The sequence below is a fragment of the Equus caballus genome, chromosome 30 (assembly GCF_041296265.1).
Source record: "Equus caballus isolate H_3958 breed thoroughbred chromosome 30, TB-T2T, whole genome shotgun sequence".
Lineage (NCBI taxonomy): Eukaryota > Metazoa > Chordata > Mammalia > Perissodactyla > Equidae > Equus > Equus caballus.
The window spans coordinates 12030418-12052380 of NC_091713.1; the positions used below are offsets into that span (position 1 = coordinate 12030418).

The 21963-nt window shown below is 37.4% G+C and overlaps 1 protein-coding gene across 9 annotated transcripts in view; it reads left to right on the top strand.

Annotated features, from left to right (window-relative positions):
- RGS7 (regulator of G protein signaling 7) overlaps positions 1-21963 on the top strand; it is a 487753-nt gene that overhangs the window by 319000 nt on the left and 146790 nt on the right. For 6 of the 9 annotated variants that reach the window (XM_023632432.2, XM_023632434.2, XM_070256054.1 and 3 more), the window contains exon 4: positions 2071-2121. The exons of the other annotated variants lie outside the window; for them this stretch is intronic. In XM_023632432.2, coding sequence (XP_023488200.1) covers positions 2071-2121 — 51 coding nt within the window. The remainder of the gene's footprint in view (positions 1-2070; positions 2122-21963) is intronic. 9 annotated transcript variants of the gene reach the window in all.

Below are 21963 nucleotides of genomic sequence, written 5' to 3' on the forward strand. Positions count from 1 at the left end.
AAAATGAGCAGAGTGCCCAAAGGCGGTGAATAAAATTTGGGTACCTGGAATTCAACACTGGTCAAGTATCACCATATCCATATTTGACAAAGTGAGTTCCCCTTCTCTTTTTAAAGAGAAGACCTGCCTCAGGATAACTCAGGCTATAAGGTTGAAGACAACACTTAGTAATGCCCGTACTCCTGTGAGTGGTTTCCTTCCTTCCTTCCTCCCCTCAGATCTTCCTCTAGGATCTAGATGAATCCATCTTCTCAAACGCTTTTAAACCAATGGCAGCTGTAAAATGAACAGTTATAAAAGAATACAAGTTAGATTCAACACTTGAAGTTATTTTAAAAATGCATGCGTGTTGAAATCAATGTTGGGTATTAATGCTTTCATAACTTTTAGGACATTCTTGTCAAACTTGATAATCAAGTTTATTTTGAAATTAGTTCTGAACTATTTTGCCTCAAGCAGCAATTATCTAGCTTTTGTTAATGTAACTCATTTGCCAGATCTCAGGTGAGTAGGCTGCAACTTCAGCCAGTCTCCAAGAGGTGGAAATGGAATCTCAGTTCACACAAAATTTCATTCATGCAGCCTGATGTAGCTCACTGGGTATACGTAACTATTTCAATACATATTTTTTGCTATTTTATGTAGAAGTAAATTATGCTGAAAACAGGTAAATCAACGCCTCTTCCTGAATCTCCCATTTCTGCTTGTATTTTCATCATTCTATTTATTCACATGCTCCTGGACTAGAGACCTTGAGTTCTCTTTTATTTCTCCCACTGGCCATCCCCATGCCGAAATAGTCTCCAAGTCCTGAAACAAGTCACTAATTTTGCCTTAATTTGCTGTAAACTGAACTAGTTCAGGACCTTATCCTTCAATCCTGGATCACGACCAGGAGAAGTGTTGGCTGCCCTGCTTTCTTTCTGACTGGTCTAGGACACTTCACATGCGTTGCCAGTCAAATTCCCTAAACTTGCTTTGATAATGCCATTCTTCTGCTAAAAAATATTGCATCTCTTTCACTGCCTGACTTACAGAAAAAAAATCCAAGTTCTTTAGTCTGGAACTCAAGACCTGCTGAATGTGTTGTGAACACTTCTATTAGTTTCAAGTTCCTATTATTCCAAGCACCTAGTATATAGAAAGTGTGCAATAAATAGTTTTTATTCACTTTTCTCTGCTTTTTAACTCTGATATAGGCCCCTTCAACAATTAAGTTTCTGTCTTTTTCATATATCAAAATCTAGTTCAATTACATTTTCTGCAGACTTTCTCTCATTTCTTCTGTGTGAAGTGAAACCATATGTTCACTCATGTTTTTTATTCATCATATATTATTAAACTCCTGCTATGCTCCAAATACACAAAGATGAATATGATACCCTGCTTCAAAGTACTCCCCCTAGTACTAATCAAATAAACAGCTGTGACGTTGTGTGATCATCGCTACAAGACTACACAGATTAGTGGGGTTCCATGGAGGGTGTTGTAAACTCAGTGGACAGAGGTGGGGTGTCAAGGAAAGTTCTATTGTGTAAATGAATCTTGGATGTCTTGAAAATAGTGAAAAGATATTTCAGTCAAAGAGAATAGTATTATAAAGACACAGAGACTTGAAACACACAGGAGTGTTCAAAATCTGGCAACAAATTTAGCTTGACTTGAGAGTAGATACAAGGATGGGATGCGACAACCAGAAGTGAGACAGGGACTGTCTTATAAAGTATTGGTTGTGCCATGCTAAGAATAGGGCTTGAACCATAATGGGCACTCAATGAACATTTATTCGATGAACAAATGAATGAATCACTTTATCCCCTACTAGTATATTACATCTTTATGTATAAATATTTCATACTTAATAATTTACCAGTTTGTACCTGGGCTCAGTGAAGAAAAACTATGTATTCCCCCTCTGTTTTCAGAACTCCGTACGTGGCTGATCTTTAATCTGTTACTATAAAAATTAGAAACATTCCTACTAATATGGGTGCCAAAAGTTGAGTTCTTAAAGTTAACATATATAAACATGTTCACATATCTTTGTGTTTTTCTTTTTTCTTTTTCTAGGGTCAGACATTGTTCAATGGTTAATAAAGAACTTAACTATAGAAGATCCAGGTAAATAAATCATCTTCCCGTTGATAGAATTGTTTTCTTTGTGGCTTTAAGAAATATGTTTTTTTCAGATCCAATGTGACAAACAAGCAAATCTGAAAAATTATAATTACATTTAGCTATGCTTTTAGCATTTATACAAATTTTATTGTAGTCAACATATATTTAATTAAATTTATTTAGTACACTTTTACAATTGTTTGCATATTTAATGCCCTGTCTCATAACATTTGATTCAGGTGACTAGCAGTTGTTAGAATGGATGAGCTGTATATATATATCCATAAATCCATAAATAATTATACATAGAGTTTATAGCAAGTGATTATGAACTAATGAAATTTCTCTTCATAAAACACATAAAAGTAAATCTCCTTAACTTTTAATTTTTCCTTAACTCCATTTTTTCATGAGGTTTGAAAACAATGTTATTCATAATTCCAATTTTTTATTATACCTATGTGATTTTTTTAATGCTCTTATTTAAGTCACGGGCTTATTCACTGTGGTGGACATTATGTCTATTCTGCAGCACTAAACTAGTTTCCAGAGTTTGGGGGCAGTTTCTACCAGCCCACGTTTTGCATTGTCTGGAACATATTCCTACATTTATAAGGCAGTTGATGACTCAAAAAAATATATCTTGTAAGTTCCTTCACGTCTGGCAAACAAGTCGCATCATTGAAATGAAGCTAAGATATATATCGTTTAGAGAATATGCTGAGACAACAAAAAATAAAATAAAAATTGGGGATTACAGAGACTGAGAATGCCACGGCAGAGAAAGATGGCAATACACTAACTACACAACACACTGTCCCTTTGGTTAGGAAAGAATCTGGCCCGGCTTTGCCCCTGCCTCTGGTGCTTACACCTTAGAGTGGTCTAGAAATAACAGTACATGGAGATGCAAAGTTTTTATTTTTCCTCATTTTGAACTAACTTTATAAAGCCATGCCATCAGAAAATGTAGCTCTATTTCTGTACATAAACGCATATGTAAGTCCTCTGCTCATTTGTTCCATGAACTTTTCAAATACTTATCCTAGTAGGTTAAATTAGATTAAAACAGTTAACTAAAGATGAAGCAGCCATTACCAGCATCATATTATTACTAAGTGGAAGAGGAGATAAAGATGGGGAAAGGAAGCCACAGTCTCACCAAGTTCACATTTCAGCCCCACCTTAGTGGCGTGCCTGACTTTATAAGCTGTAGCACCAGACAGAAGCCCCCAGTGGTAAGAACATATTGGCACAGTCGTTGATGATCAGGGGACTACTTAGTGATTTGCAAAGAATATTATTGCACAAAGGGTGAAGTGAATTCAAAACAGTATTTTTTTTGTAATGTAAGGCTGAAAGTGTACTTCAGTAATGGTCTGAGAAGCAGGGAAAATATACAGATATAATAAGCTAGTAAGAAACAATCATTATTTATAATTTACACAAGATATCATTTTACCTATAATGTGGAGGAAAACTGATTTTATTTGCTTCCTCCACAGTTTAAGGAAGTAAAGCTTCATTAGAAGGTATATGAAAAGATAAAACCAATCATAGCCTGGAAGGAACATACATGTTCTTTAGTTGTTTTTATGACAGGTTGAAAAATTAATTTTTGGTTGGTTGGCTTGTGGTTTTGAATGAGCTAACTCACCCTCTACATAGTGAAAGGCTCTGTTCTAGATTTTAAGAAGAGTAAGAATGTTCTTAAAGAATGTTGATGATTGTTCTGAAGACATAACAGACTTTGCACACAGAAAATAAATCAATCGGGCAACATGATTCTAATTAAATATGTCAAGAACACAGCTGACATCAAGAAAGTTACTTTGATGGCTGCTGTGTGAAATTAATCATACCATTTTTGAACTGCTCCTAAGGAAAGACTAAGTAGTTATTGTAATACCAGGTTTAATTTTAACCCTAGACATTCTCTGAAGATATTTAAAAATGAGAGAGAAACCCATGCCAAGCTTCTATCTTGTGACTATCTGGTCATCAAGTGGCTGTTTGAAGACCTCTACAAGTCATTTGAAGTTCTAGATGTCAATAATTTGTTGAAAGAGGATTTTGTGGCAAGTTGCAAGAAGAGACTAATGCCTGGCTGTGGGAGCAGATTAGGATGGCCCATTTGGAGACTAGGGGAGAGGTTTGCTTGATCTTCAGGGTCTTATCCAAGACCAATGAGTCCATATTATTTGTACACTTAGTGTTCAATATTTTATTGATGAATATTTAATACCTTCCCACTTCTGTTATAGCAATTCAGTGCACGTTTAGCTGAATATTTTACTGGAGATTTTGTTTCTATTAGACAATTGGCCGTATTGTATTATTCTTTTAAAATAAAGTGGATTTGAACCTTTAATTAATTAATTGTATAATTAATTAATTAATTCAGGATTATTTTCCATTGTGTTACATACACACACATGCATTTACATATCCATGTAATATACACACAGGATTAGTCTAAAATTTTTGTTTTCTTCTACTTCTTGAGTCCATTTTCACAATTTATATGTCTCTAGGAAAAGTGTATTTCTTCATTGATTTATTCACACTTTCATTCATTTAACACATATTTTCTGAATTCTTACTATGGACCAGACACTGGGAACGCAGGATGAACATTCCCTTCTTGAATGACTTGGTTGTCTTTGGCTTCCAGGATATCTTACTCACAGTTTTTCTTGTTTTTCACTGGCCACACAGTTTGGCCTTGGTCTTCTGTGATGGCTCTCCACTCCCCAGCTGATCTATAAATGTCAGAATGTTCAGGTTTCTATCCTAAGTCCCTTTCTTTTTCCATATACACATTGTGGCTAAGTGACGTGCCAAGGCTCCCAAATTCAGAGCTTTCATGCTGACCGCTCCATAGTGCTTGATGCTCATCTACCTGATGCCTATGCCTCCTCTCTCCCAAAGGGTCAAACTCAACATGACCAAAGCAGAAGCCTGGTTTACCTCCTCCCGCACATCTCCTCCCATCTTCCCCAGATCAGTTACGAAATTGAGTCTTCTCTCCAAGAACATGCTGTGTCTTTTCGTTTGTTCAAGTTTGTTTTGCGGTCTTTCAGGAGTGTTTTAAAATTTCCTCCTGTGGGTTTTGCGTATTTCTTATTAAGCATATTCCTAATTATTTTATTTGTGTTACTATTATACGTCGGTTTTCTCTTCCATTATGTGTACTAACTGGTTATTGTTTGTACATATGAAAATTATTGATTTATATATGCTAATTTTATTCATCACCACTTTGCTAAATTTTATTCTTGTTAGTATTTTAGCTAATTTATTGTAAATCCAGAATATTTCTTCCAGCAGTTTTTCAGGATTGTCTGTGGTAGTTCAATTCCTGAGCCCTTGCATATCTGACAGTAACTTCTATTGCCTGTGTGTATGTTGATGACCTGGCTAGACATATAGTAGATGAAATCAACTTCCCTGTTTAAAACACTGTAGATATTGATTCATGGCTCTCATGCATTCAATATAGTGGGAAAATCTGAAGGAAATGAATTTTTCTCATACATATGAGATTTTTCATATATATATATATATATATATATGCACATATATATATTTTCACCTAGATTCCTAGATTCCTGTAGTGTCTTTCCTCTCTTTAAATTCAAAATATAAGTATACAACTGCCAGAGGTTTATACTTTTTTTTTTTTTTGGTGTATTTGTATTATCTGCTGAATCATTTAAATCTGTTCATTCGGGTTTTCTTAAGTTGGAAAAAAATTTCTTCTTATTCTATTATTTAAGCCTCATTTTCTTCATTTATAAAATAGGTATAATAATTGTGCCTACCACTTGATTCCTTCCTGAAAATTAAATAATTAATCTATAAAGCTGTTACTGCATCTATTACGTGGTAATTGCTCAGAAAATATTGACAATTATAGTTATTTTTGTATTCATTTTTTGTTATATATAATTATTTTCCCATTTATTTGTTCTGGTTTATTCTTTTAAAACAATATTTACAAGCGTGTTTTCTTTCATTCTACACCCCAGTTATGATTTTCTTCTTTTTCATTCTTTTCTTAGCTTTTTCCCTTCCTTCTTCATCTAGGTAAACTTATTAACTTTGTACATTATAGCATTATTCTAATTTTCTTCACTGGCAATTCAGCTTCTTATTGCTGCTAATAGAGAATAAATCTATTATTACATTTTTAACTTCCATAATTTTTCTTATCTTCTCAAGTTCTCTATTTCTACCTGCTGTTTAGAAAATTCCTTTCTAATTACAGCACTTGTCTTCTGTCATTTTTTGTGTTTTATTACATCAATGTCATTCACTTTTAATGTTTGAATTGCACATATAAGATATTGTCATAAGTTTACTTTATATCATTTCTGTCTTATAAATGTTTTTGGGTTTGTTTTGTGAGTTGTTTTCCCATTTATTCTCTCAAACATAGAGGATTCTGCATAGGTCTGATGTTTTGTTATTGACATGGTGGACGGATTGTCCTCAGATAACTCAGTGCCATAGTTTCCTTTATTGTAGCTGCAGTGCTGGTAATATTAATTTGCATTAATAGGTCCCCTTTTTTTGACAAACAGAGTATAGTGGGGAGTGAGCTGGGACTGTGGGTAATCCCAACCTCAGGACTTCATTATGTTATCATGCTGTCTGAGTGTGATGAACCCACTTCACTGGCCACATTTTCACCCAAATTCTGCTTTGTCAATTGCCCAGCTGCCTGAAAGCTGTGGCCATGCTAGACTTCTGTGGTCTTTGCTCTCCACCAAGGTAGAGAGAAGCTGTCCACACCTGTGGTTTTACTGTTGCTATAGCCCCACTTCATCTGCTTTTGGGAATTGTTAATTTGCTTCAATGAACAGGATACAACGTGGTGTGCTCCTTTCTCTTCTATGTTCTACCTTCCCCCTGTAGATTTGGGGGTTTTACGAAGACTTCCAAGGTCTTCTCTACATAGTACTGTGGCGCTTTCTTAGGAGGGCTCAATATATAGGATATCGTTAGATTTAGGGGGCATGTGCCTTGGCACCCTTCCCTAATTTTTAATGCTGATGCAGCTTTCTATCTGTGTGATTACTTGTTGTTGTTCAGGTGATAGTTATAAACTTTGCCTATGTTGCCATGGTTTCAGAAGTTAATAGTTTTATTAATACCTTTCAACTATATCACTAAGAATATAGAATATATATGTATGCAAATATGCAAATGCAAAACGCAGAATAAATTGCACTAGTCTTAGAGTTAGAGCCTAGCTGATAGATTAAATAAAATGGTACTTTGATTTCATAGAGAGAAGAATTGATGCATGTCACTTGTTGGATAGGGGCAGGGGAGTGAGGGGAAGAATGTAGCCCTTGGGGAACATCTGTCCACATTGACATCCATTGGGAAGCATGTTGTCCATCATCAATGTCTTCAGTGGTCCATTCAGTTGCTTCCATGTTGTTTCCTGTTGTTATTGACAGGGCCTCTTATTGTCTGTTGACAATCTTTGCTTTGTCTAGACTCAGTTTGGGGGCACAGTAAGTGATCTTGCCTCAAACTGGGAAAGTGTGTTGTGCTTCCAAAGACCGTATGGTGTTTTTCTATTTTATTGTCACTTGCATGAGTAGATCTGCTGCTTTTTTCACCATTCTGAGGTGTAGGATTCTTTGAGACTGTCCAAGGCCTTCTCTGCCTGGACATACCACATAGCCCTTGCCATATGATCCTTCCAGGTCCCCAGGTCTCTATTTGGGAAACAAGGAACAGATAGTCTCTCCTCTTGGATATAATACCTTTTGCTTGTTTTTCCCATTGCTTGAAATAGTATTCTATGATATCAATTAGCTTTTTCTGTCTAACAAACCACCCCAAAACTTGCTTAAAATAAACAACCATTGTATTTAACTCATGATTCTCTAGATCGGGTGGTCACCTCTTCTGGCCAGGGTCTGCTTGGTTGATTTCTGATGGACCATAGCCAGCTGGTGGGTGGAAAGCTAGGATTTTTGGCATATTTGGTACATGGCAGGCTGTCGGCTAGGAGCATCTCTTTCTCTCATCCTTCAGCCTGCTAGCACTGGCTACTTACCATGGTGTTTTCAGGATTCCAAGCACAACACAAGCTTCTGCTTGTGTCACATTTACTGTTGTTTCATCTGCTAAGGCAAGTACCATAGCCAAGTCCAGAAGCAGTGGAGGGAGGAGCTATTCAAGAGCATGGATGCGGAGGGGTGAGGACAAATTGAGACCAATCTTCCACATCTGTTTCCTCTGCCTTTCAGATCTGCCCTGCTATGATATATTCCACTATCTTTTGGCTTAGGTTTGCAAAATCCATCCTTTAGACCCTGTTCTTTTTTTCTTAGTAAACATGCTTTGTGTCTAATATCATGTCATATTAATTATGGACATTTGGGGCAAATTTCACAAAATGATTGACAGAAATCAATAACTTTTTGACACTACCCTGTTCATTTGTAATACTTGCTGCCCCTCACTGGAAGGATCATCCTTGCCAAGTTCTTGAAGTGATGCTGACTAAAGTGAGCAGTACCTTAAGACCCTCAGTCCAATGAGTAGCTAGGATTTGAAATGAGTCTCATTATGACCCCTGATCTCAAAGAACATTAGAAATTTCTGTACTCCCTGAGTTGCATCCTGCTTGCTCCACCTTTCTCCTTCTCTCCATCAGTCCATGCTTCTTAAGATCCCGATATTCCTCAAAAGGTATCCTGGTATTAAACATGGATCATAGGCTTTGCAGACAGACTTGAGCTCAAGTACTGATTCAAGTACTTACTGGCTACGGGACATTGGGCAGGTTACTTAATTTCTCTGCTTCTTTTTTTCTTCATCAGTAAAATGCTTTTAATACTGTTTTGTGAAGCTTAAATGAGCCAACATTGAAGTGTGCCAAAATCTTGATTTTATTTTTAAATAGGCTAGATTCTTTTTAAACACTGAATATTTGCAAGCACATTTAAGTAAATTGAATTCTTTGAAAACGCAGGTAATTTTTTTACAAGGCTTCAAACACAACCCATTCCATGAAGCCTTATGTCCATAATTTAGCTTCCATCAGTTTTTCTTTACCGTGAATATTTACCAAGAATATCTCCATTTGATACTACTCAATTTGCTGCTTAATTTTATCATCTTTTAGCTTTTATTTCACATGCATTGGTCATATCGCTTCAGTCGAGTCTAAACAGCATAATGGCACAGGCCACTTGTCCTCTCCAGCCACAGAGCAAAGTGCCGAGATCAATCAGTTCTCAATAAGCACTTGATTTTTTCACTAATGGGAAGCCACTTATGTGACATTAAGGTTATGGTACCATGATTCAGTTTGTGCTCTCCTAAACAGATGGGGAGGAGGGAGGAGGAAAAAAGTTTAAAATGAATTGTTCTTCATCTAAACCAAACCCAGTGTGAAATAAACGGCTTAAAATGCTGATAGAATAATAAGGTTAGGGATAAACGTGGATTTATCCAGAATAAATACTTAATTTTTAATAGTTGCAAAATTTCCTCCTCCAGAAGTATTATGTGTTTTAGAAATATCTGTGATAATTAAGATTCAGACAAGTCAACCAGATGTTTCGCTTACACATCCTCAAACTGGATTAAATATCTTAATTGTCACTGAATTAATTAAATCAATCCATTACGTTCACCGTTATACAAACAGTGTATCATCTGCCTCCCAATCCTGCCACAAGTCCTCTGGACAAAGTGATCTAAATTCTGTTCATGAATATAATCAAACTCTGCTACAAATGCCTTTGTATTCCAGGATTTGGTTAGCCTGCCAGTGAAATCACGGCCTGAGGAACTTGAGGATCTATCAGAATCGAGAAAGTATAGAATGTTTTGTTGGCCTTGTAATGTTTGTACTTGCAAAGCATTTCATGCTTTTCCAAATCATTTTTAAATACAATTTCATTTAATTACCATAACATATTGTGAAGTGGCCAGGCAGACATTTCATTCACTTTACAATTGGACAGTCAACTGAGAGAAACCTATGAATGCCCAAAGTCACACCAACACCTGTTCAAAGAAATAGAATCTTGGTCTCTCAATCTGTATTCTGTGTGTCTTCTCCTCTTTGCACAATTATTTCAGACCGAGATTTTGCTTTTCTGTGAGAGGAGCCTGGAGCCCCTTGACCAGATGGTCCATTACATGTTGTCTTTTAGAATGAAGTAATTGATTTTCTTGGATTTGGTGTTATATTTATCTATTGCATCCTCGGCATATCTTTTTCGTTAGAGCTATTTCCTACATATTTCAACTCATATGTATTACAGGTAAAATAAAAAGAGATTTTTACTGTATGTTCTTGATTGTTTCAAAAAATAGTCTTACTTGGGTGGAGGGAGGATAGAAGCATTGAAAATTTTCTTGCAAATAATTAAGACCCTTCTGAGCCTTTAAAAATACATACTTTATTGTCTATTCAGCAAGCTATCATGTCAATATAAAATAAATAAAAGAGATCCTTTTATTGTCTATGGTTCCAATGCTGGTAAGCCATTATATTAAAACATTCTTGGTTTCTAAGGCAACAGTAAACACTCTGATGATAATATACAAGAAAGCACAGATCAGAACCATCATATACATCTTTAACAAGATTGATTAATTTGACCTAGTTCAAGATAATAGATATTACTCAAGCATGCATCTTGCAAATGTGCATTTTCTGTTGTAAATAATACTTAAGGACAAATAAAACTAACAAATTCCTCATATCTTTGGGCACCTGCTCCCGATCCATGTTCCTGCTACTGCAGCCAGAGCTTCATAGGGAATACTATATGTTGTTCTCATTATTTTATGAGCAAGAGCCATAGTTTCCTTTGTGTATTCATTTCAGCGTGTTATTTACTTCCCCTCAGAAGAGAGAAGTAATTCCTTTTTGCATATATTCCATTAGTACCCCATTTTTAAAGAAAATCATGGTATCTTGTATATTTAATATCATTAGGAACCTCTCTTTTGGTGGCCTTTGTCCCTGGGGAATACTCTAGCAAAGTAGAGAGGGAAATGTCTGCAAATGTTCACTCCATGATATCTCCATTCAAAGAGATCAATACCAAAAGTGCAGCCTGATCGCATCCAGCCTGCTGGGACCACCTGCCTCATTTAACTTATCATCTAGCCATGCTTCTTTCTCTCCCCACTCCAGGTATTTATTTATGTTTTCCATTTGCATGTGAATACCATATTCCATAATGGAACAAGTGACAGCTTTTGTCATTTGAATAATGAAATTATGCAGTTGCCCTACACAATCAACACTCAAAACCCAGAAGGCACTGAAAAGGCTTCAGGAAGTCCATAAATCAAAGTGTTCATTGCCAGAAAGGGAGTTATTACTCCCAGCTTGTCTGCCATGGTTTCAGCCACTGGCAGGTCATCTTTCGTGTTGATAAAGGCTTTTTCTACTTTTGGCTTCTGGCTGCCTTCATCTCCCACCTCCATTCCTATAGAACAGCAACAATAGAAGAGAACTGTAATAAATTAACTTTAATTAATTGGGTGCCCACAGGTGCCATGCTGGATGTCTTCTTCCTGTTTAACTCTTGTACATAAGAAGGAGGCAAGAGAGCTCACATGGACTGAACACCAACTATGTGCCAAGCACCATGTTGAAAATTTGATATATGCTATTCAATCTTAAAGAAAAAAGAGAGAAACTTCATGAAGTCAGTGGTAGATCAGAAAACTAACTCTCAGATCGTGAAACAACTAAGAGCTGGAACCAGTATTCAAACACAGACACATTTGATATCAAAACAGGAACACTTTCAAATCCATTCAAGGAATATCCATTTCACTTTACAAATGAGTCCCTGAGACTCAGAGCTAAGATTCATACCTGGTGTGTCAGACATGACGTCAACTCAACACTTTTGTTAGAGGCTCAGCTGGTGCCCTCTGGCAATGCCAGTTCCCTCGTTTGGTTTGTACTGGCCAGCACATGCATCTGTAAACGCCAGTCCCAGAGCTGTGTGCCCTGTCTCATTTTTATCTAATTGGCTGAGTTTCTATATATTACTTATTAAACTTACCAACTATTATTAAAAATCCTAAAAAGCAGCTGGGAATCTAATTAGAATTGCTGTCTTTTCTCTTGTACAACTTGAACAAGCATAATGATGCCAGGGTTCAATATACTTTTAAATAGTTGTTTAACTCCACCTGGGAACATTTGCTGTCACAGCAGAGCTTGGCATTTCTATGCCATCCACTAGGAAAACCAAAGATAAACATTACTGCACAGACCGAGTGGAAAAGCACGATTGTCTAATTCTAAACACAATTGGCATTGTCTGATTCTTCCAGTAGCTGGTTGACCTATTTGATTTTCTTTGTAGGTCTTCATTTTCTATTTTATTAACCTTTTGTGTATACATGTTCCTTTTATAAGCCAACTTGAATTTTTTGTTTGTCTGTTTGGGGAAAAAAATAGGGCATAGGCAACCATCTAAAAAGAAGGAAGGAAAGCAACAGAGAAGAAAGGAAGGACAGAAAAGTAGAAGGGATTTGGTAAAGCTAATAAGGCCTGGAGCATAGGCTATCATCTGAAAATATGCCTATTCACTAGGATCGGCCACTCAGAAATGGACAGGGTAATGTACGTGATTGTATCTGTTATCCAGAGGGAGCCGTAGACAATTGTGTAAGAGCTGTCTGAAAAGGCCCTTTTATATTTTATAAAAGATAACAGTATTTTTTACTTCCAAGCTAAAGAGTGAGTTAGGTTTTTCTCCCTCTATATTTGAGTTGAGAACAATGCTATTTATTCTATTTCTAGGTCACATTTCATGAAGCTTTTTCTTTTATTACAACTAAGAAGGGTAGGAAATGCTAGCTATAACAGCACAGAGAACATGGTAAGCATGCTGATAGAAGCTTTGTAACCTAATATGATCCTATTATGGCACAAATGTACCCATCTTTTCACTTTTCATTTGGTTGCAAACCACACATAAAGGTTGCTACTTTCACAATAAAAAGATCACCCTTTTGAAAATAATGAGTCTAAGAAACTCGATGTAACAAATGTTACGATTTTTAAATTTTGGAAATTCTCCTGTAAACAAAGTCTTCATGTCTAGTAAAACTAAAGTGCTTTTTAAACTTTACAGTTATATTATTATTCAGTGATTGGGCCTCTCGAATTACCCAGAATTCCTCCTTCCTTCTGTGTTCTGGGCTTTGAGGCCCATTGGAGTATGTTGTGTACACTATGTAGATTTCTGGTGAACTACATTTCACATGAGACACATGCTCAGATGGTGGTCTGTGTAATTTTCTATAAATAAACACTCTTTTGATTTAAACCATATTTTTGGAAGGGGATCTACCAGGTTTCACTAGCACTTTGAGCATACTGAATGCCCATGGAAAGAGGGAGCCAGCCTCACACCGTCAAGGATTACTTATTTCAGCAGACCTGACGTCTGATCCTGCCTCTGCTGGGTGCATCCATGGAAACGGCTGTGGTCTGGGTAGTTGTGGGCTTCTGTGTGAGCAGTGATGGGCACAGCACTTCTTTATTCTACCCTGGAAGCTCCGCTGGTGAAGCCATGGCCTTCACCAAATGATCTGCCAGATGTTCCTTGGGTCTCTTCTCAAGTGCTAATAACTGCTTGGTAGAGAGTTCAACAGACCTTGCTTGGGGATAGATGTCAGACGTCACTTGAAGTACTTTATAATGCAAACATTTTTCCTAAAATATTTTGAATTATTAAAAAATCAATATAAATCCTCCATAGGTAATTTCGGAAATATGAGAAAGATACTGAGGAGAATACAAAGCACTCGTAAAAAGCTGGAATAGCCATGGCTAAAATTCTGGCACATTTGTTCAGTCTTTGAAGACATGAGCTCTCACTGGCTTTACTATTATTCACAGTCCAGCTGTGTCCTTGAGTCCTTTAGAAGCTATTTCTCTGTTGCCCTCCCCAAGTCTGGGGACGGTGGCCAACATCTCCAATGCTGAAAATTTTCCAGGCACATTCAGGCCCAGAGTCTGGACTAAATTGACTTCTAGTCTGTAAGAAAAGGGTCAAACTTTCCTTCATCTTCCTCTTAGCCACAGCTTCTGACTCTAGGATTGACTTCTTCCAAGGACATCTCAGGATTGACCTCTTCTAAGAGTATTTTAGGATTGACCTCTACCAAGGACACGTGGACCTGACACCACCCCTGTTGACAGGTGTGTAGACTGTCCCTCAGTTGTCACATGATCATCTGTGACTTCAGGATAGTTCTCAAAGTCAGGGGCACATATTCATTAGATAGTGAGCTTTGTAAGTAGAAGGACTTTGTTACATCCTTCTCTGTGTTTCTGGCATCTTTAATGTGCCTGGCACATAGTGGGTGTTCCACGAATATTATTGAATTGAATATACTTAAAGAAAATATTAACATAAAAATAGGCTCTTTTTCATCTTTCGTATTTCATTTAACACTATCTAAGTTACATTTCCTCATTCATGGTTCAAACTCTAGATGGAAATTTACTTCAAAGTGCAAAGCCTAGGTGCCATGACCTTCCGTGGCACGGAAAGTATCTAGGTATAGAACAGAAAATGAAACTTCCTGGTTTACCAATCCATAGGCTTCAAATAACCTACTTTTCTCTAAGTAAAGGCAAGGATAGATGTTATCCAATCACAGGAAAATATTCTAAAGGTTCTGAAACAGCCTAAGGAATTTGCTTTAATTCTGCGGAAAAAATGAGTTTTACGAGCAAATAGAAGCCCCTGGTAGAAACAAGCATGATTTATTGGTTGAGATTTTCAGCACTCTGGAAAACCCAAGCAAAGCATAGCAAGGGCACAATGAGGACCTCATAAATGCCAGAAAAAGACAAATTCATCCTTTAGAAATTTATCTCGAGGCCTAAAATAGCATATTAAGTGAAATAACTGCTTGAGGTTATGCTTTGATTTTTTTCCTGAGAGTTTTTCAAAAATTTTTAAAGCCATTGGAAAGTCCTGACACCCTGCAGCTATTCTCTTTTTCACCAGGATTCAAGGTCAGACCATGTGCTTCCAGCCTAGAAAAGCAGCAGTTGTAGCCTTTCTTCTCCTGTAGTTCATGGGGTGGTGAGCAGGTCAGCTTTCCTGGAGTGACAGGCTTATGCTGGTGAAGAGCAGGAGAGAAGACGAAGATGTTGGCTCTTTGGGTCGTGCAGAGCCCTGAATTGCTCTTCTGTTTCTACTGGGTCTGGTGTGCAATGAGTAGCCGTTAGGGAAGGAGAATGTTTTATCCTTCTACAATGGTAAATTTTCACGACCTTGCCATTTTATAAACAGGCACCCTAAGTATTATTAATGCTTTCCAGCTCCCAACTGGGCCCCCAAATTTGGTAATTATGCCTAATTTACTAACAGATGTGCAATGGTAGCCTAACAAATTTTTGGTCACTGATACACTGCCATATACAGGAACAAATTATCGAAAGTATAAAAGACTTTTTAATCCAATGCCTTAACTTGCCTTGAATCATACTCCCATCATTCCACCAAGCCCTTTACAAGAGAAATAGGGGCAAACAGTTGACCACAAGTGCCTGGCAGCTGGGGGCCCCTCCTCACTGGTGCTGTGGGAAGGAGGGGCTCATGGCAGCTGTTTCTCACGCTTGTGCTCATTGTCTACCTGTGCCTCCTGCCAAGTCTGTCAAATGCTCATTCACTTTACATGTTCATTCACTCTGAGAAAATCCTGGGGACATGGCTTGCAGGGGCTGCCACTAAAAGTTAGCTAAGGCTGTGTGGTTGGGAACACCTCTGTAACTGGTAGCTAAGGCATTTTAGCAAACAATCGATTTCAAGAAGTCATGTCACAGAAAGGTGCAAGCAAATTGACAGAGATGTGAACAGCTTAAAAATAAAGAACGGGACAGAAATGAAGCTGTTGCTTAGGTTATATCAGACAAATGATGCAAACTTCTCTCATCATCTTAAACAAGACCTCTGTGGAATGTTACACTCTGAGTGATGAGGATGGTAAAGCCTGGGAGAGAGTACACTGAAAAGTACAGAGGTTATTAAAGAATTAGGAAATAAACATACGAGAATAATAAAATAGGGCTAAAATAGGAGATGCAGAGGTGAAGAGGACAGTTTAATGTATTAATCTTTTCAATTCTGAAGAGTTTCATCTGATGGTGACCCACGAGACATTCCATGAAGAGGACACAACCAGATTTTAGACCGCCATGAGATACAGGGCAATGCAGTAAGTGTCTGAAAGGGAAAATTATTTAAAGTCAATGGGTAAAATGCTCTCTTTGGTCTGTCACAGAGTAAACAATCTGAAAACTATCCCTATGATGTGAGGAGCTGATAAAATAGTCAGCAAGAAGAAAACCAAGTTTACAAATAGGACCATTTACATGTTTAATAAGTTTTAATGCGAACACAAATTGTGCCCATCCCTGTGTGGAGGGGCAGCGGTCAGTAGAGTCATGGCTGCCCCTCTCATCGGCAAGACAGCCATTGGAGAAATAGTTACACCAAGAGCAAGACAATCAACCACTTTGACTCACAGATGCTCTCAATTTCCCCTAAACTTGTCTATCCACTGGATCCACCAGGAGAGTGTCAAATCTTGGTTCAGTCTCACTATTTTTCTGTCTCTATCTGAAATTGTGCATGTGCTATTGAAAAATGACTCAATGCCATAAATTATTGCTACCAAGATCTCATGGTTTCCAACCGCAATCAGGCCTTCAGGATTTCCTGGCAGCATTTTTCTCCTATTCATATCATATCTCTTATTCAGCAGGAGAGATTATTTAAAGGCTTCTTCATTTTCTTTGTCTCCTATCATGCTCATTCCCTATATTCTTCAGCATCAGACCATAACTTTTTAAAGAAAATATAAATCAAAGAGAAAATTTCTCACCTTTTAACTCCTTCTGCCCCACAAAAACATGACCCTATCTATACCCATTCTTGCCCCCTTTCCCATCTGCATTTGGCTTCCCTGTGCTTGTTATCCCATCCTTTCACACCACGTCAGGGTTCTTGTTGCATCCTTTATATTTGTCTTTTCTATCCTAAACTACCACACGTGTATGAGTTTATTCGCCACGGTTCTCTCCCTTTGTAAAACACGCCTATATCGATCTATGGTACACTCTGACTACTCTCCTATATATCTCTCCTCTTTTTACAAATCCAGTTGCACTTTACTGTCTCTAATTCCTCTCTCCCTCTAATTTACTTCTCAATTCACTGGGATCTTGCTTGTATCCCGCCCTTACAAACTGAAACTTTATTCACTGTAGTCAGTAATAGTCTTCTTGTTGCTGAATTCAATGCTCGCTTCTCAGATCTTAATTTGACCTCATTGCAGCATTTTTTATTCTTTGTTGTTTTCATTACCCCTCTGGTTTGCAACATAATTTTCTCACCCACCAACTTAGTCTTCTTCACAAATTCCTCTATTTGCCTCTCAACTCCGGGTTTTTGAGACACAAACATGGACTTTCTTATTTATCGGCCTTATAAATCCCATGTACTTCATTTTATTTACTATTGGTGTGATAACTCCTTATAAATACACATCTAGAGTCCCTTCTGAGCTCCTGACCTATAAATCAAACTGTCTAGTAGAGATCCCCACTTGTATTTTTAATGGAAATCTCATATATTCAACAAATCCAAAATTGTCCTCATTTTATCCCCAAATCTGTGAAGACTTTTCCTCATAAATGCGCTCAGATCTGCCCACTTATCTACCTCTCTCTTAGTTCCAGCCACAGTCACATCTCTCTGAGAACTACCAAAATCTTCCAACTTGTACCCTTCCTCCATTGTCCCACAACCACATATCCATTTCACTGCGTCTAAAATGATCTTCCCAAAGCTCAGGTCTAAGCATGTTTCTTGTAAGTATCAACGACTCTAATAGATTCCCCATTGCCTCAGGATAAAGTCCATCCTTTTTAGCTCGAATATAAAATCCTTTTTGATGTGGTCTTATTTATCGCTGCATCTGCTCAGATCAGAAATCTTTGCCCCACACTGCACCTACCAGCCACTGAATTGCTGGCCGTTTGTTAAATGACATTATGGTCTTGATCACAAGCATCTGCATGTGCTGCTTTCTTTACTAGGAACTCTTCTTTGCCTAAAGCTCCTGTTTTTTACTTAGAACTTGAATTAAATATCAACTCTCCAGGAAAGGTTCTGAATTCCCAAGATCAGATTGGATGTCCTTTTACTTTGTTCCCAGAACACACTGCACTTACTCCATTGAAATTCTTAGTACATCGTGTGTTTGAGTGACCATGTATTCGCCTGTTTTACCTATTAAATAGACCACACACTTCCTAAGGACAGGGCTGGCATCCTGTTTAGTACTTTTCCCAATGTACTGAATAATTGAAGGAATGAGCTATACATTTGGTAATTAAAGCTTTGAAATGATATGAGCTTGCCAAAGAAGAGAGAATATAGAAGGAGTGAAGGAAAACAAGAGTCATAGGAAAGACGGGTTTCAAAGGACTTCTTCACAGTAGCCATTGGGAGGAGAAGGCAGAGACACCAGAGGGAAAGACAGCTGTGTTGATAGAGTGTGGTGGAGTCACACAGGGGTTCCAGGAAGAGAGACTCATGAGCAGCTTGTTAAGGAAAGAGGACTGAGGGAGTGAGGGGAGCTGTAGGACTTTGGTACAAAGAAGTCATTGGCATCCCTTTGTGAGAGCATGTTCAGTAGACTTTTGGATACAGGAGACAGAGTACAGGGAATTAAAGAAAGGGTTGGGAGTAGGAAGCAGGGGACACACCTGAGTAACACACTTTCTTGACGGGGGACCCCATAGGGAAGGAGAGCAAATTGTAAGAGGGTAGTGCTTGGGAAAGTAGCAAAAAAAAAAATGTTTTGGCACTTAATAGTTTGAACAGTTTTCATTTGAATTGAGTGAAAATAAGCATGAGAATAATAATAGTCAATTTCTAAAGACCCCACTTAAAGATCAAATGAATGCTTGATTTATAATAGATTCTTTTTATTATATGGCAGATACAAAATGATGTTATTTATCCATGCTCAAGTATTGATGTCACCGTTGTACTGTCTAGAAGAAAGGAGGCAGTGGCAGAGGAGATTAAAAGGGGAAGCAAAATATCGTTGCGAAACTTTCGTTTCTCTGATACAGCATGTTTCTCTACCATTGCACTGCTGTTACCTCAAAGAAAGAGTGGTTTTTCAACTTCCTGGAGACCAGTATTTTTCTAGCAATTCTGCTCTCTTTATGTTCAAATTGGCTACATTTACATTCACTACTTTACAGATCACTTTTATTGCTACTACCATTTTGATCAATACAAACTAGAAGATTCAAGTAACTCATTGTTATTAATTATTCGAATACAAATTTCTAGAGTCAGCCATTTGTTATTCATAGCTTTTGTCTTTTTATACCAATTTCAAAATTTCTCTTAAACTCAAATTCAAACTCTGAACCTGCTAAAGTATTAACATAATTAAAATGAATTCTACCATCAAACATATCTTTATTCATAACTGTACTTCATATGCCACTCCAGTCAGACATTTTTGTAATTAAACTGAAGATTTTTAGTAACACTTTTTCTTGTGAATAAAAGATATTTGCATTTTTTCAGCATCATTAGGTCTTACATTCTGTTGCTTTTATAAATAAAGTTTTCACATTCAGAATTTGTTTCAATTAGTTTCTTCTAAAACTGTGCTTTCAACTTATTATTAGGAAATGCAGCATCACTTCTCATGGGCAAAATTAACAGTGTGCATTGCTCAGTTTACCTCATCTATGGAAGGATGGGCAAGAGCTCAATTTCCATGAGTCTCATCTCAAGTGCCATTAGTCTGATGGGCTTTTTACTTGATTCTTTTACATTGGGTTCAAAAGTTTCTAGAAGACAAATAAATGGATGTTTTAGCCATTTTCCATTCCAAATGTACCTAAGCATGTACTTGAATTTTAAAATATGGACTGGCAAGTTAAAATAATTTTTGTGCTCACACTAGGTGTTAATTAAAAACAGAGAGGATGACATTTGAAGCTTTTTATGTTCTATTGTTTTAGAAATTTAATAAATTCCCAAGGCTTCTTTTGGTCAACAGTGTGATTTTTAGATACAAAATAAATTTAAAATCTTTACATACAAATTACCTATTTTCCTCTTATTTATTCTTGGAGTTACTCTTGGATATGGGGCTTCTGTCAAGACATTGACTCTAAATTCAGTCTGTCGAAAGTAATGAACCAGCCCCCAAATCTAAGTGTTAGTTATATCTGGTATCAAAGCAAAGTGGGCATTTATTGTTAGTGTCAAAGAAACACTCAGAAACAAATATTTCCTTTTTTAAAGTTAAATTCACTTTCCCTTACTTTATTTTCAATACAAATGATACATTCCACATGTACCAGGTGTAGAGCGCATGGCTTGGAAGACAAAAAGAGTTAATCAGAGTTCCTGTCTTTCAGGATCTTTATGAAATAATAGGAAAGACTGATACCAGAACACAATTGGTTCCAGTAGAAGACATCAGGCAGGCCCCCTGGAAGGAGCGCTGTCTCCTGTGGGAATCAGATCATGAGGGATCTGATTATTTGATCTTATACAGTATCTTGTATTTGAGTGGACCCAGAGGATAGCGTAGAATTCCATCTGGTGAAGACAAGCAAAAAGGAGGCTTTTCTGGATATAAACAAATGCTGAAGTAAAGGCACAGAGGAGAGAACCAGCCTGCTCCAGGTCACTGAATGACGCAGTTAGAGCAGAAGAACGAATGAGTAAATGTAAGGTAAAGGGCAGGGCTTGGGCTGGATGAGCTCTAATTGGCAGCTTCTTGGTGGGGAGAGGTGAAAACTGTCCTGTGGGACGTCCTCAAGGGGTGAGTTGGGTGATGAGGAGAAGGCGGAACCTTTGAATGGGTTTAACTTGGAAAGTAACCGAATAATACCCACATTTGTTAGTTTCTACTATGTTCTCCTTTAGCTGCATTACCTTTGATCCTTACAACAAACACAAGGTTAGAGTTTGTTCTTTAAAAGATCAAACAACAGTATTGCGGAGACTAGATTAGAAAGCAGCCAGGCTGGAAGCCCTTTGGGGAGGTGACTGATGCATCTTTCATCTCTCCACTTCTGTTGGCCTTATTCTATGTGCTTGAAAACAAGTTCAACTCTCTCATGTGCTTGAATAAGATTTGCATCGATTGCTGTCTTCACTTTCTCCCACCCTCAGTTTCCCTTCTTATTAATGTCTTGCGTTAGTATGATGCATTTGTCACATCTAATGAACCAATATTGGTACATTACTAACTGGAGTCCATACTTCATTCAGATTGTCTTCGTTTTTACCTAATGTCCTTTTTCTGTCCCAGAGTCCCATCAAAAACACCACATTACATTTAGCTGTCATATCTCAGTCACTTCCTCTAGACTGTGAGAGTTTCTCAGATTTTCCTTGTTGACCTTGACAGTTTTGAGAAGTGCTGCTCAGATATTTTGTAAAATGTCCCTGAATTGGGATTTGTTTGATAATTTTTCTCATGGTTAGACTGGGGTTGTGGATTTTGGGAAGACCGCAGAGATAAAATGTCCTTTTCATTACATCAGGCAAACATTAATCTGTTTATTCTCTCTATTGTTTTGCCTTTTCCAGAATGTCATATAAATGGAATAATACAATACACAGGCTTTTCAGACTAGTTTATTTCAGTTAGCAAAATGCATTTAAGATTCATCTATTTCTTTGGGAGACTTGATAACATAATTTTGTATTGCTAAATTGTCTTCCATTGTATGGAGGTACCAGTTTATCCACTCAC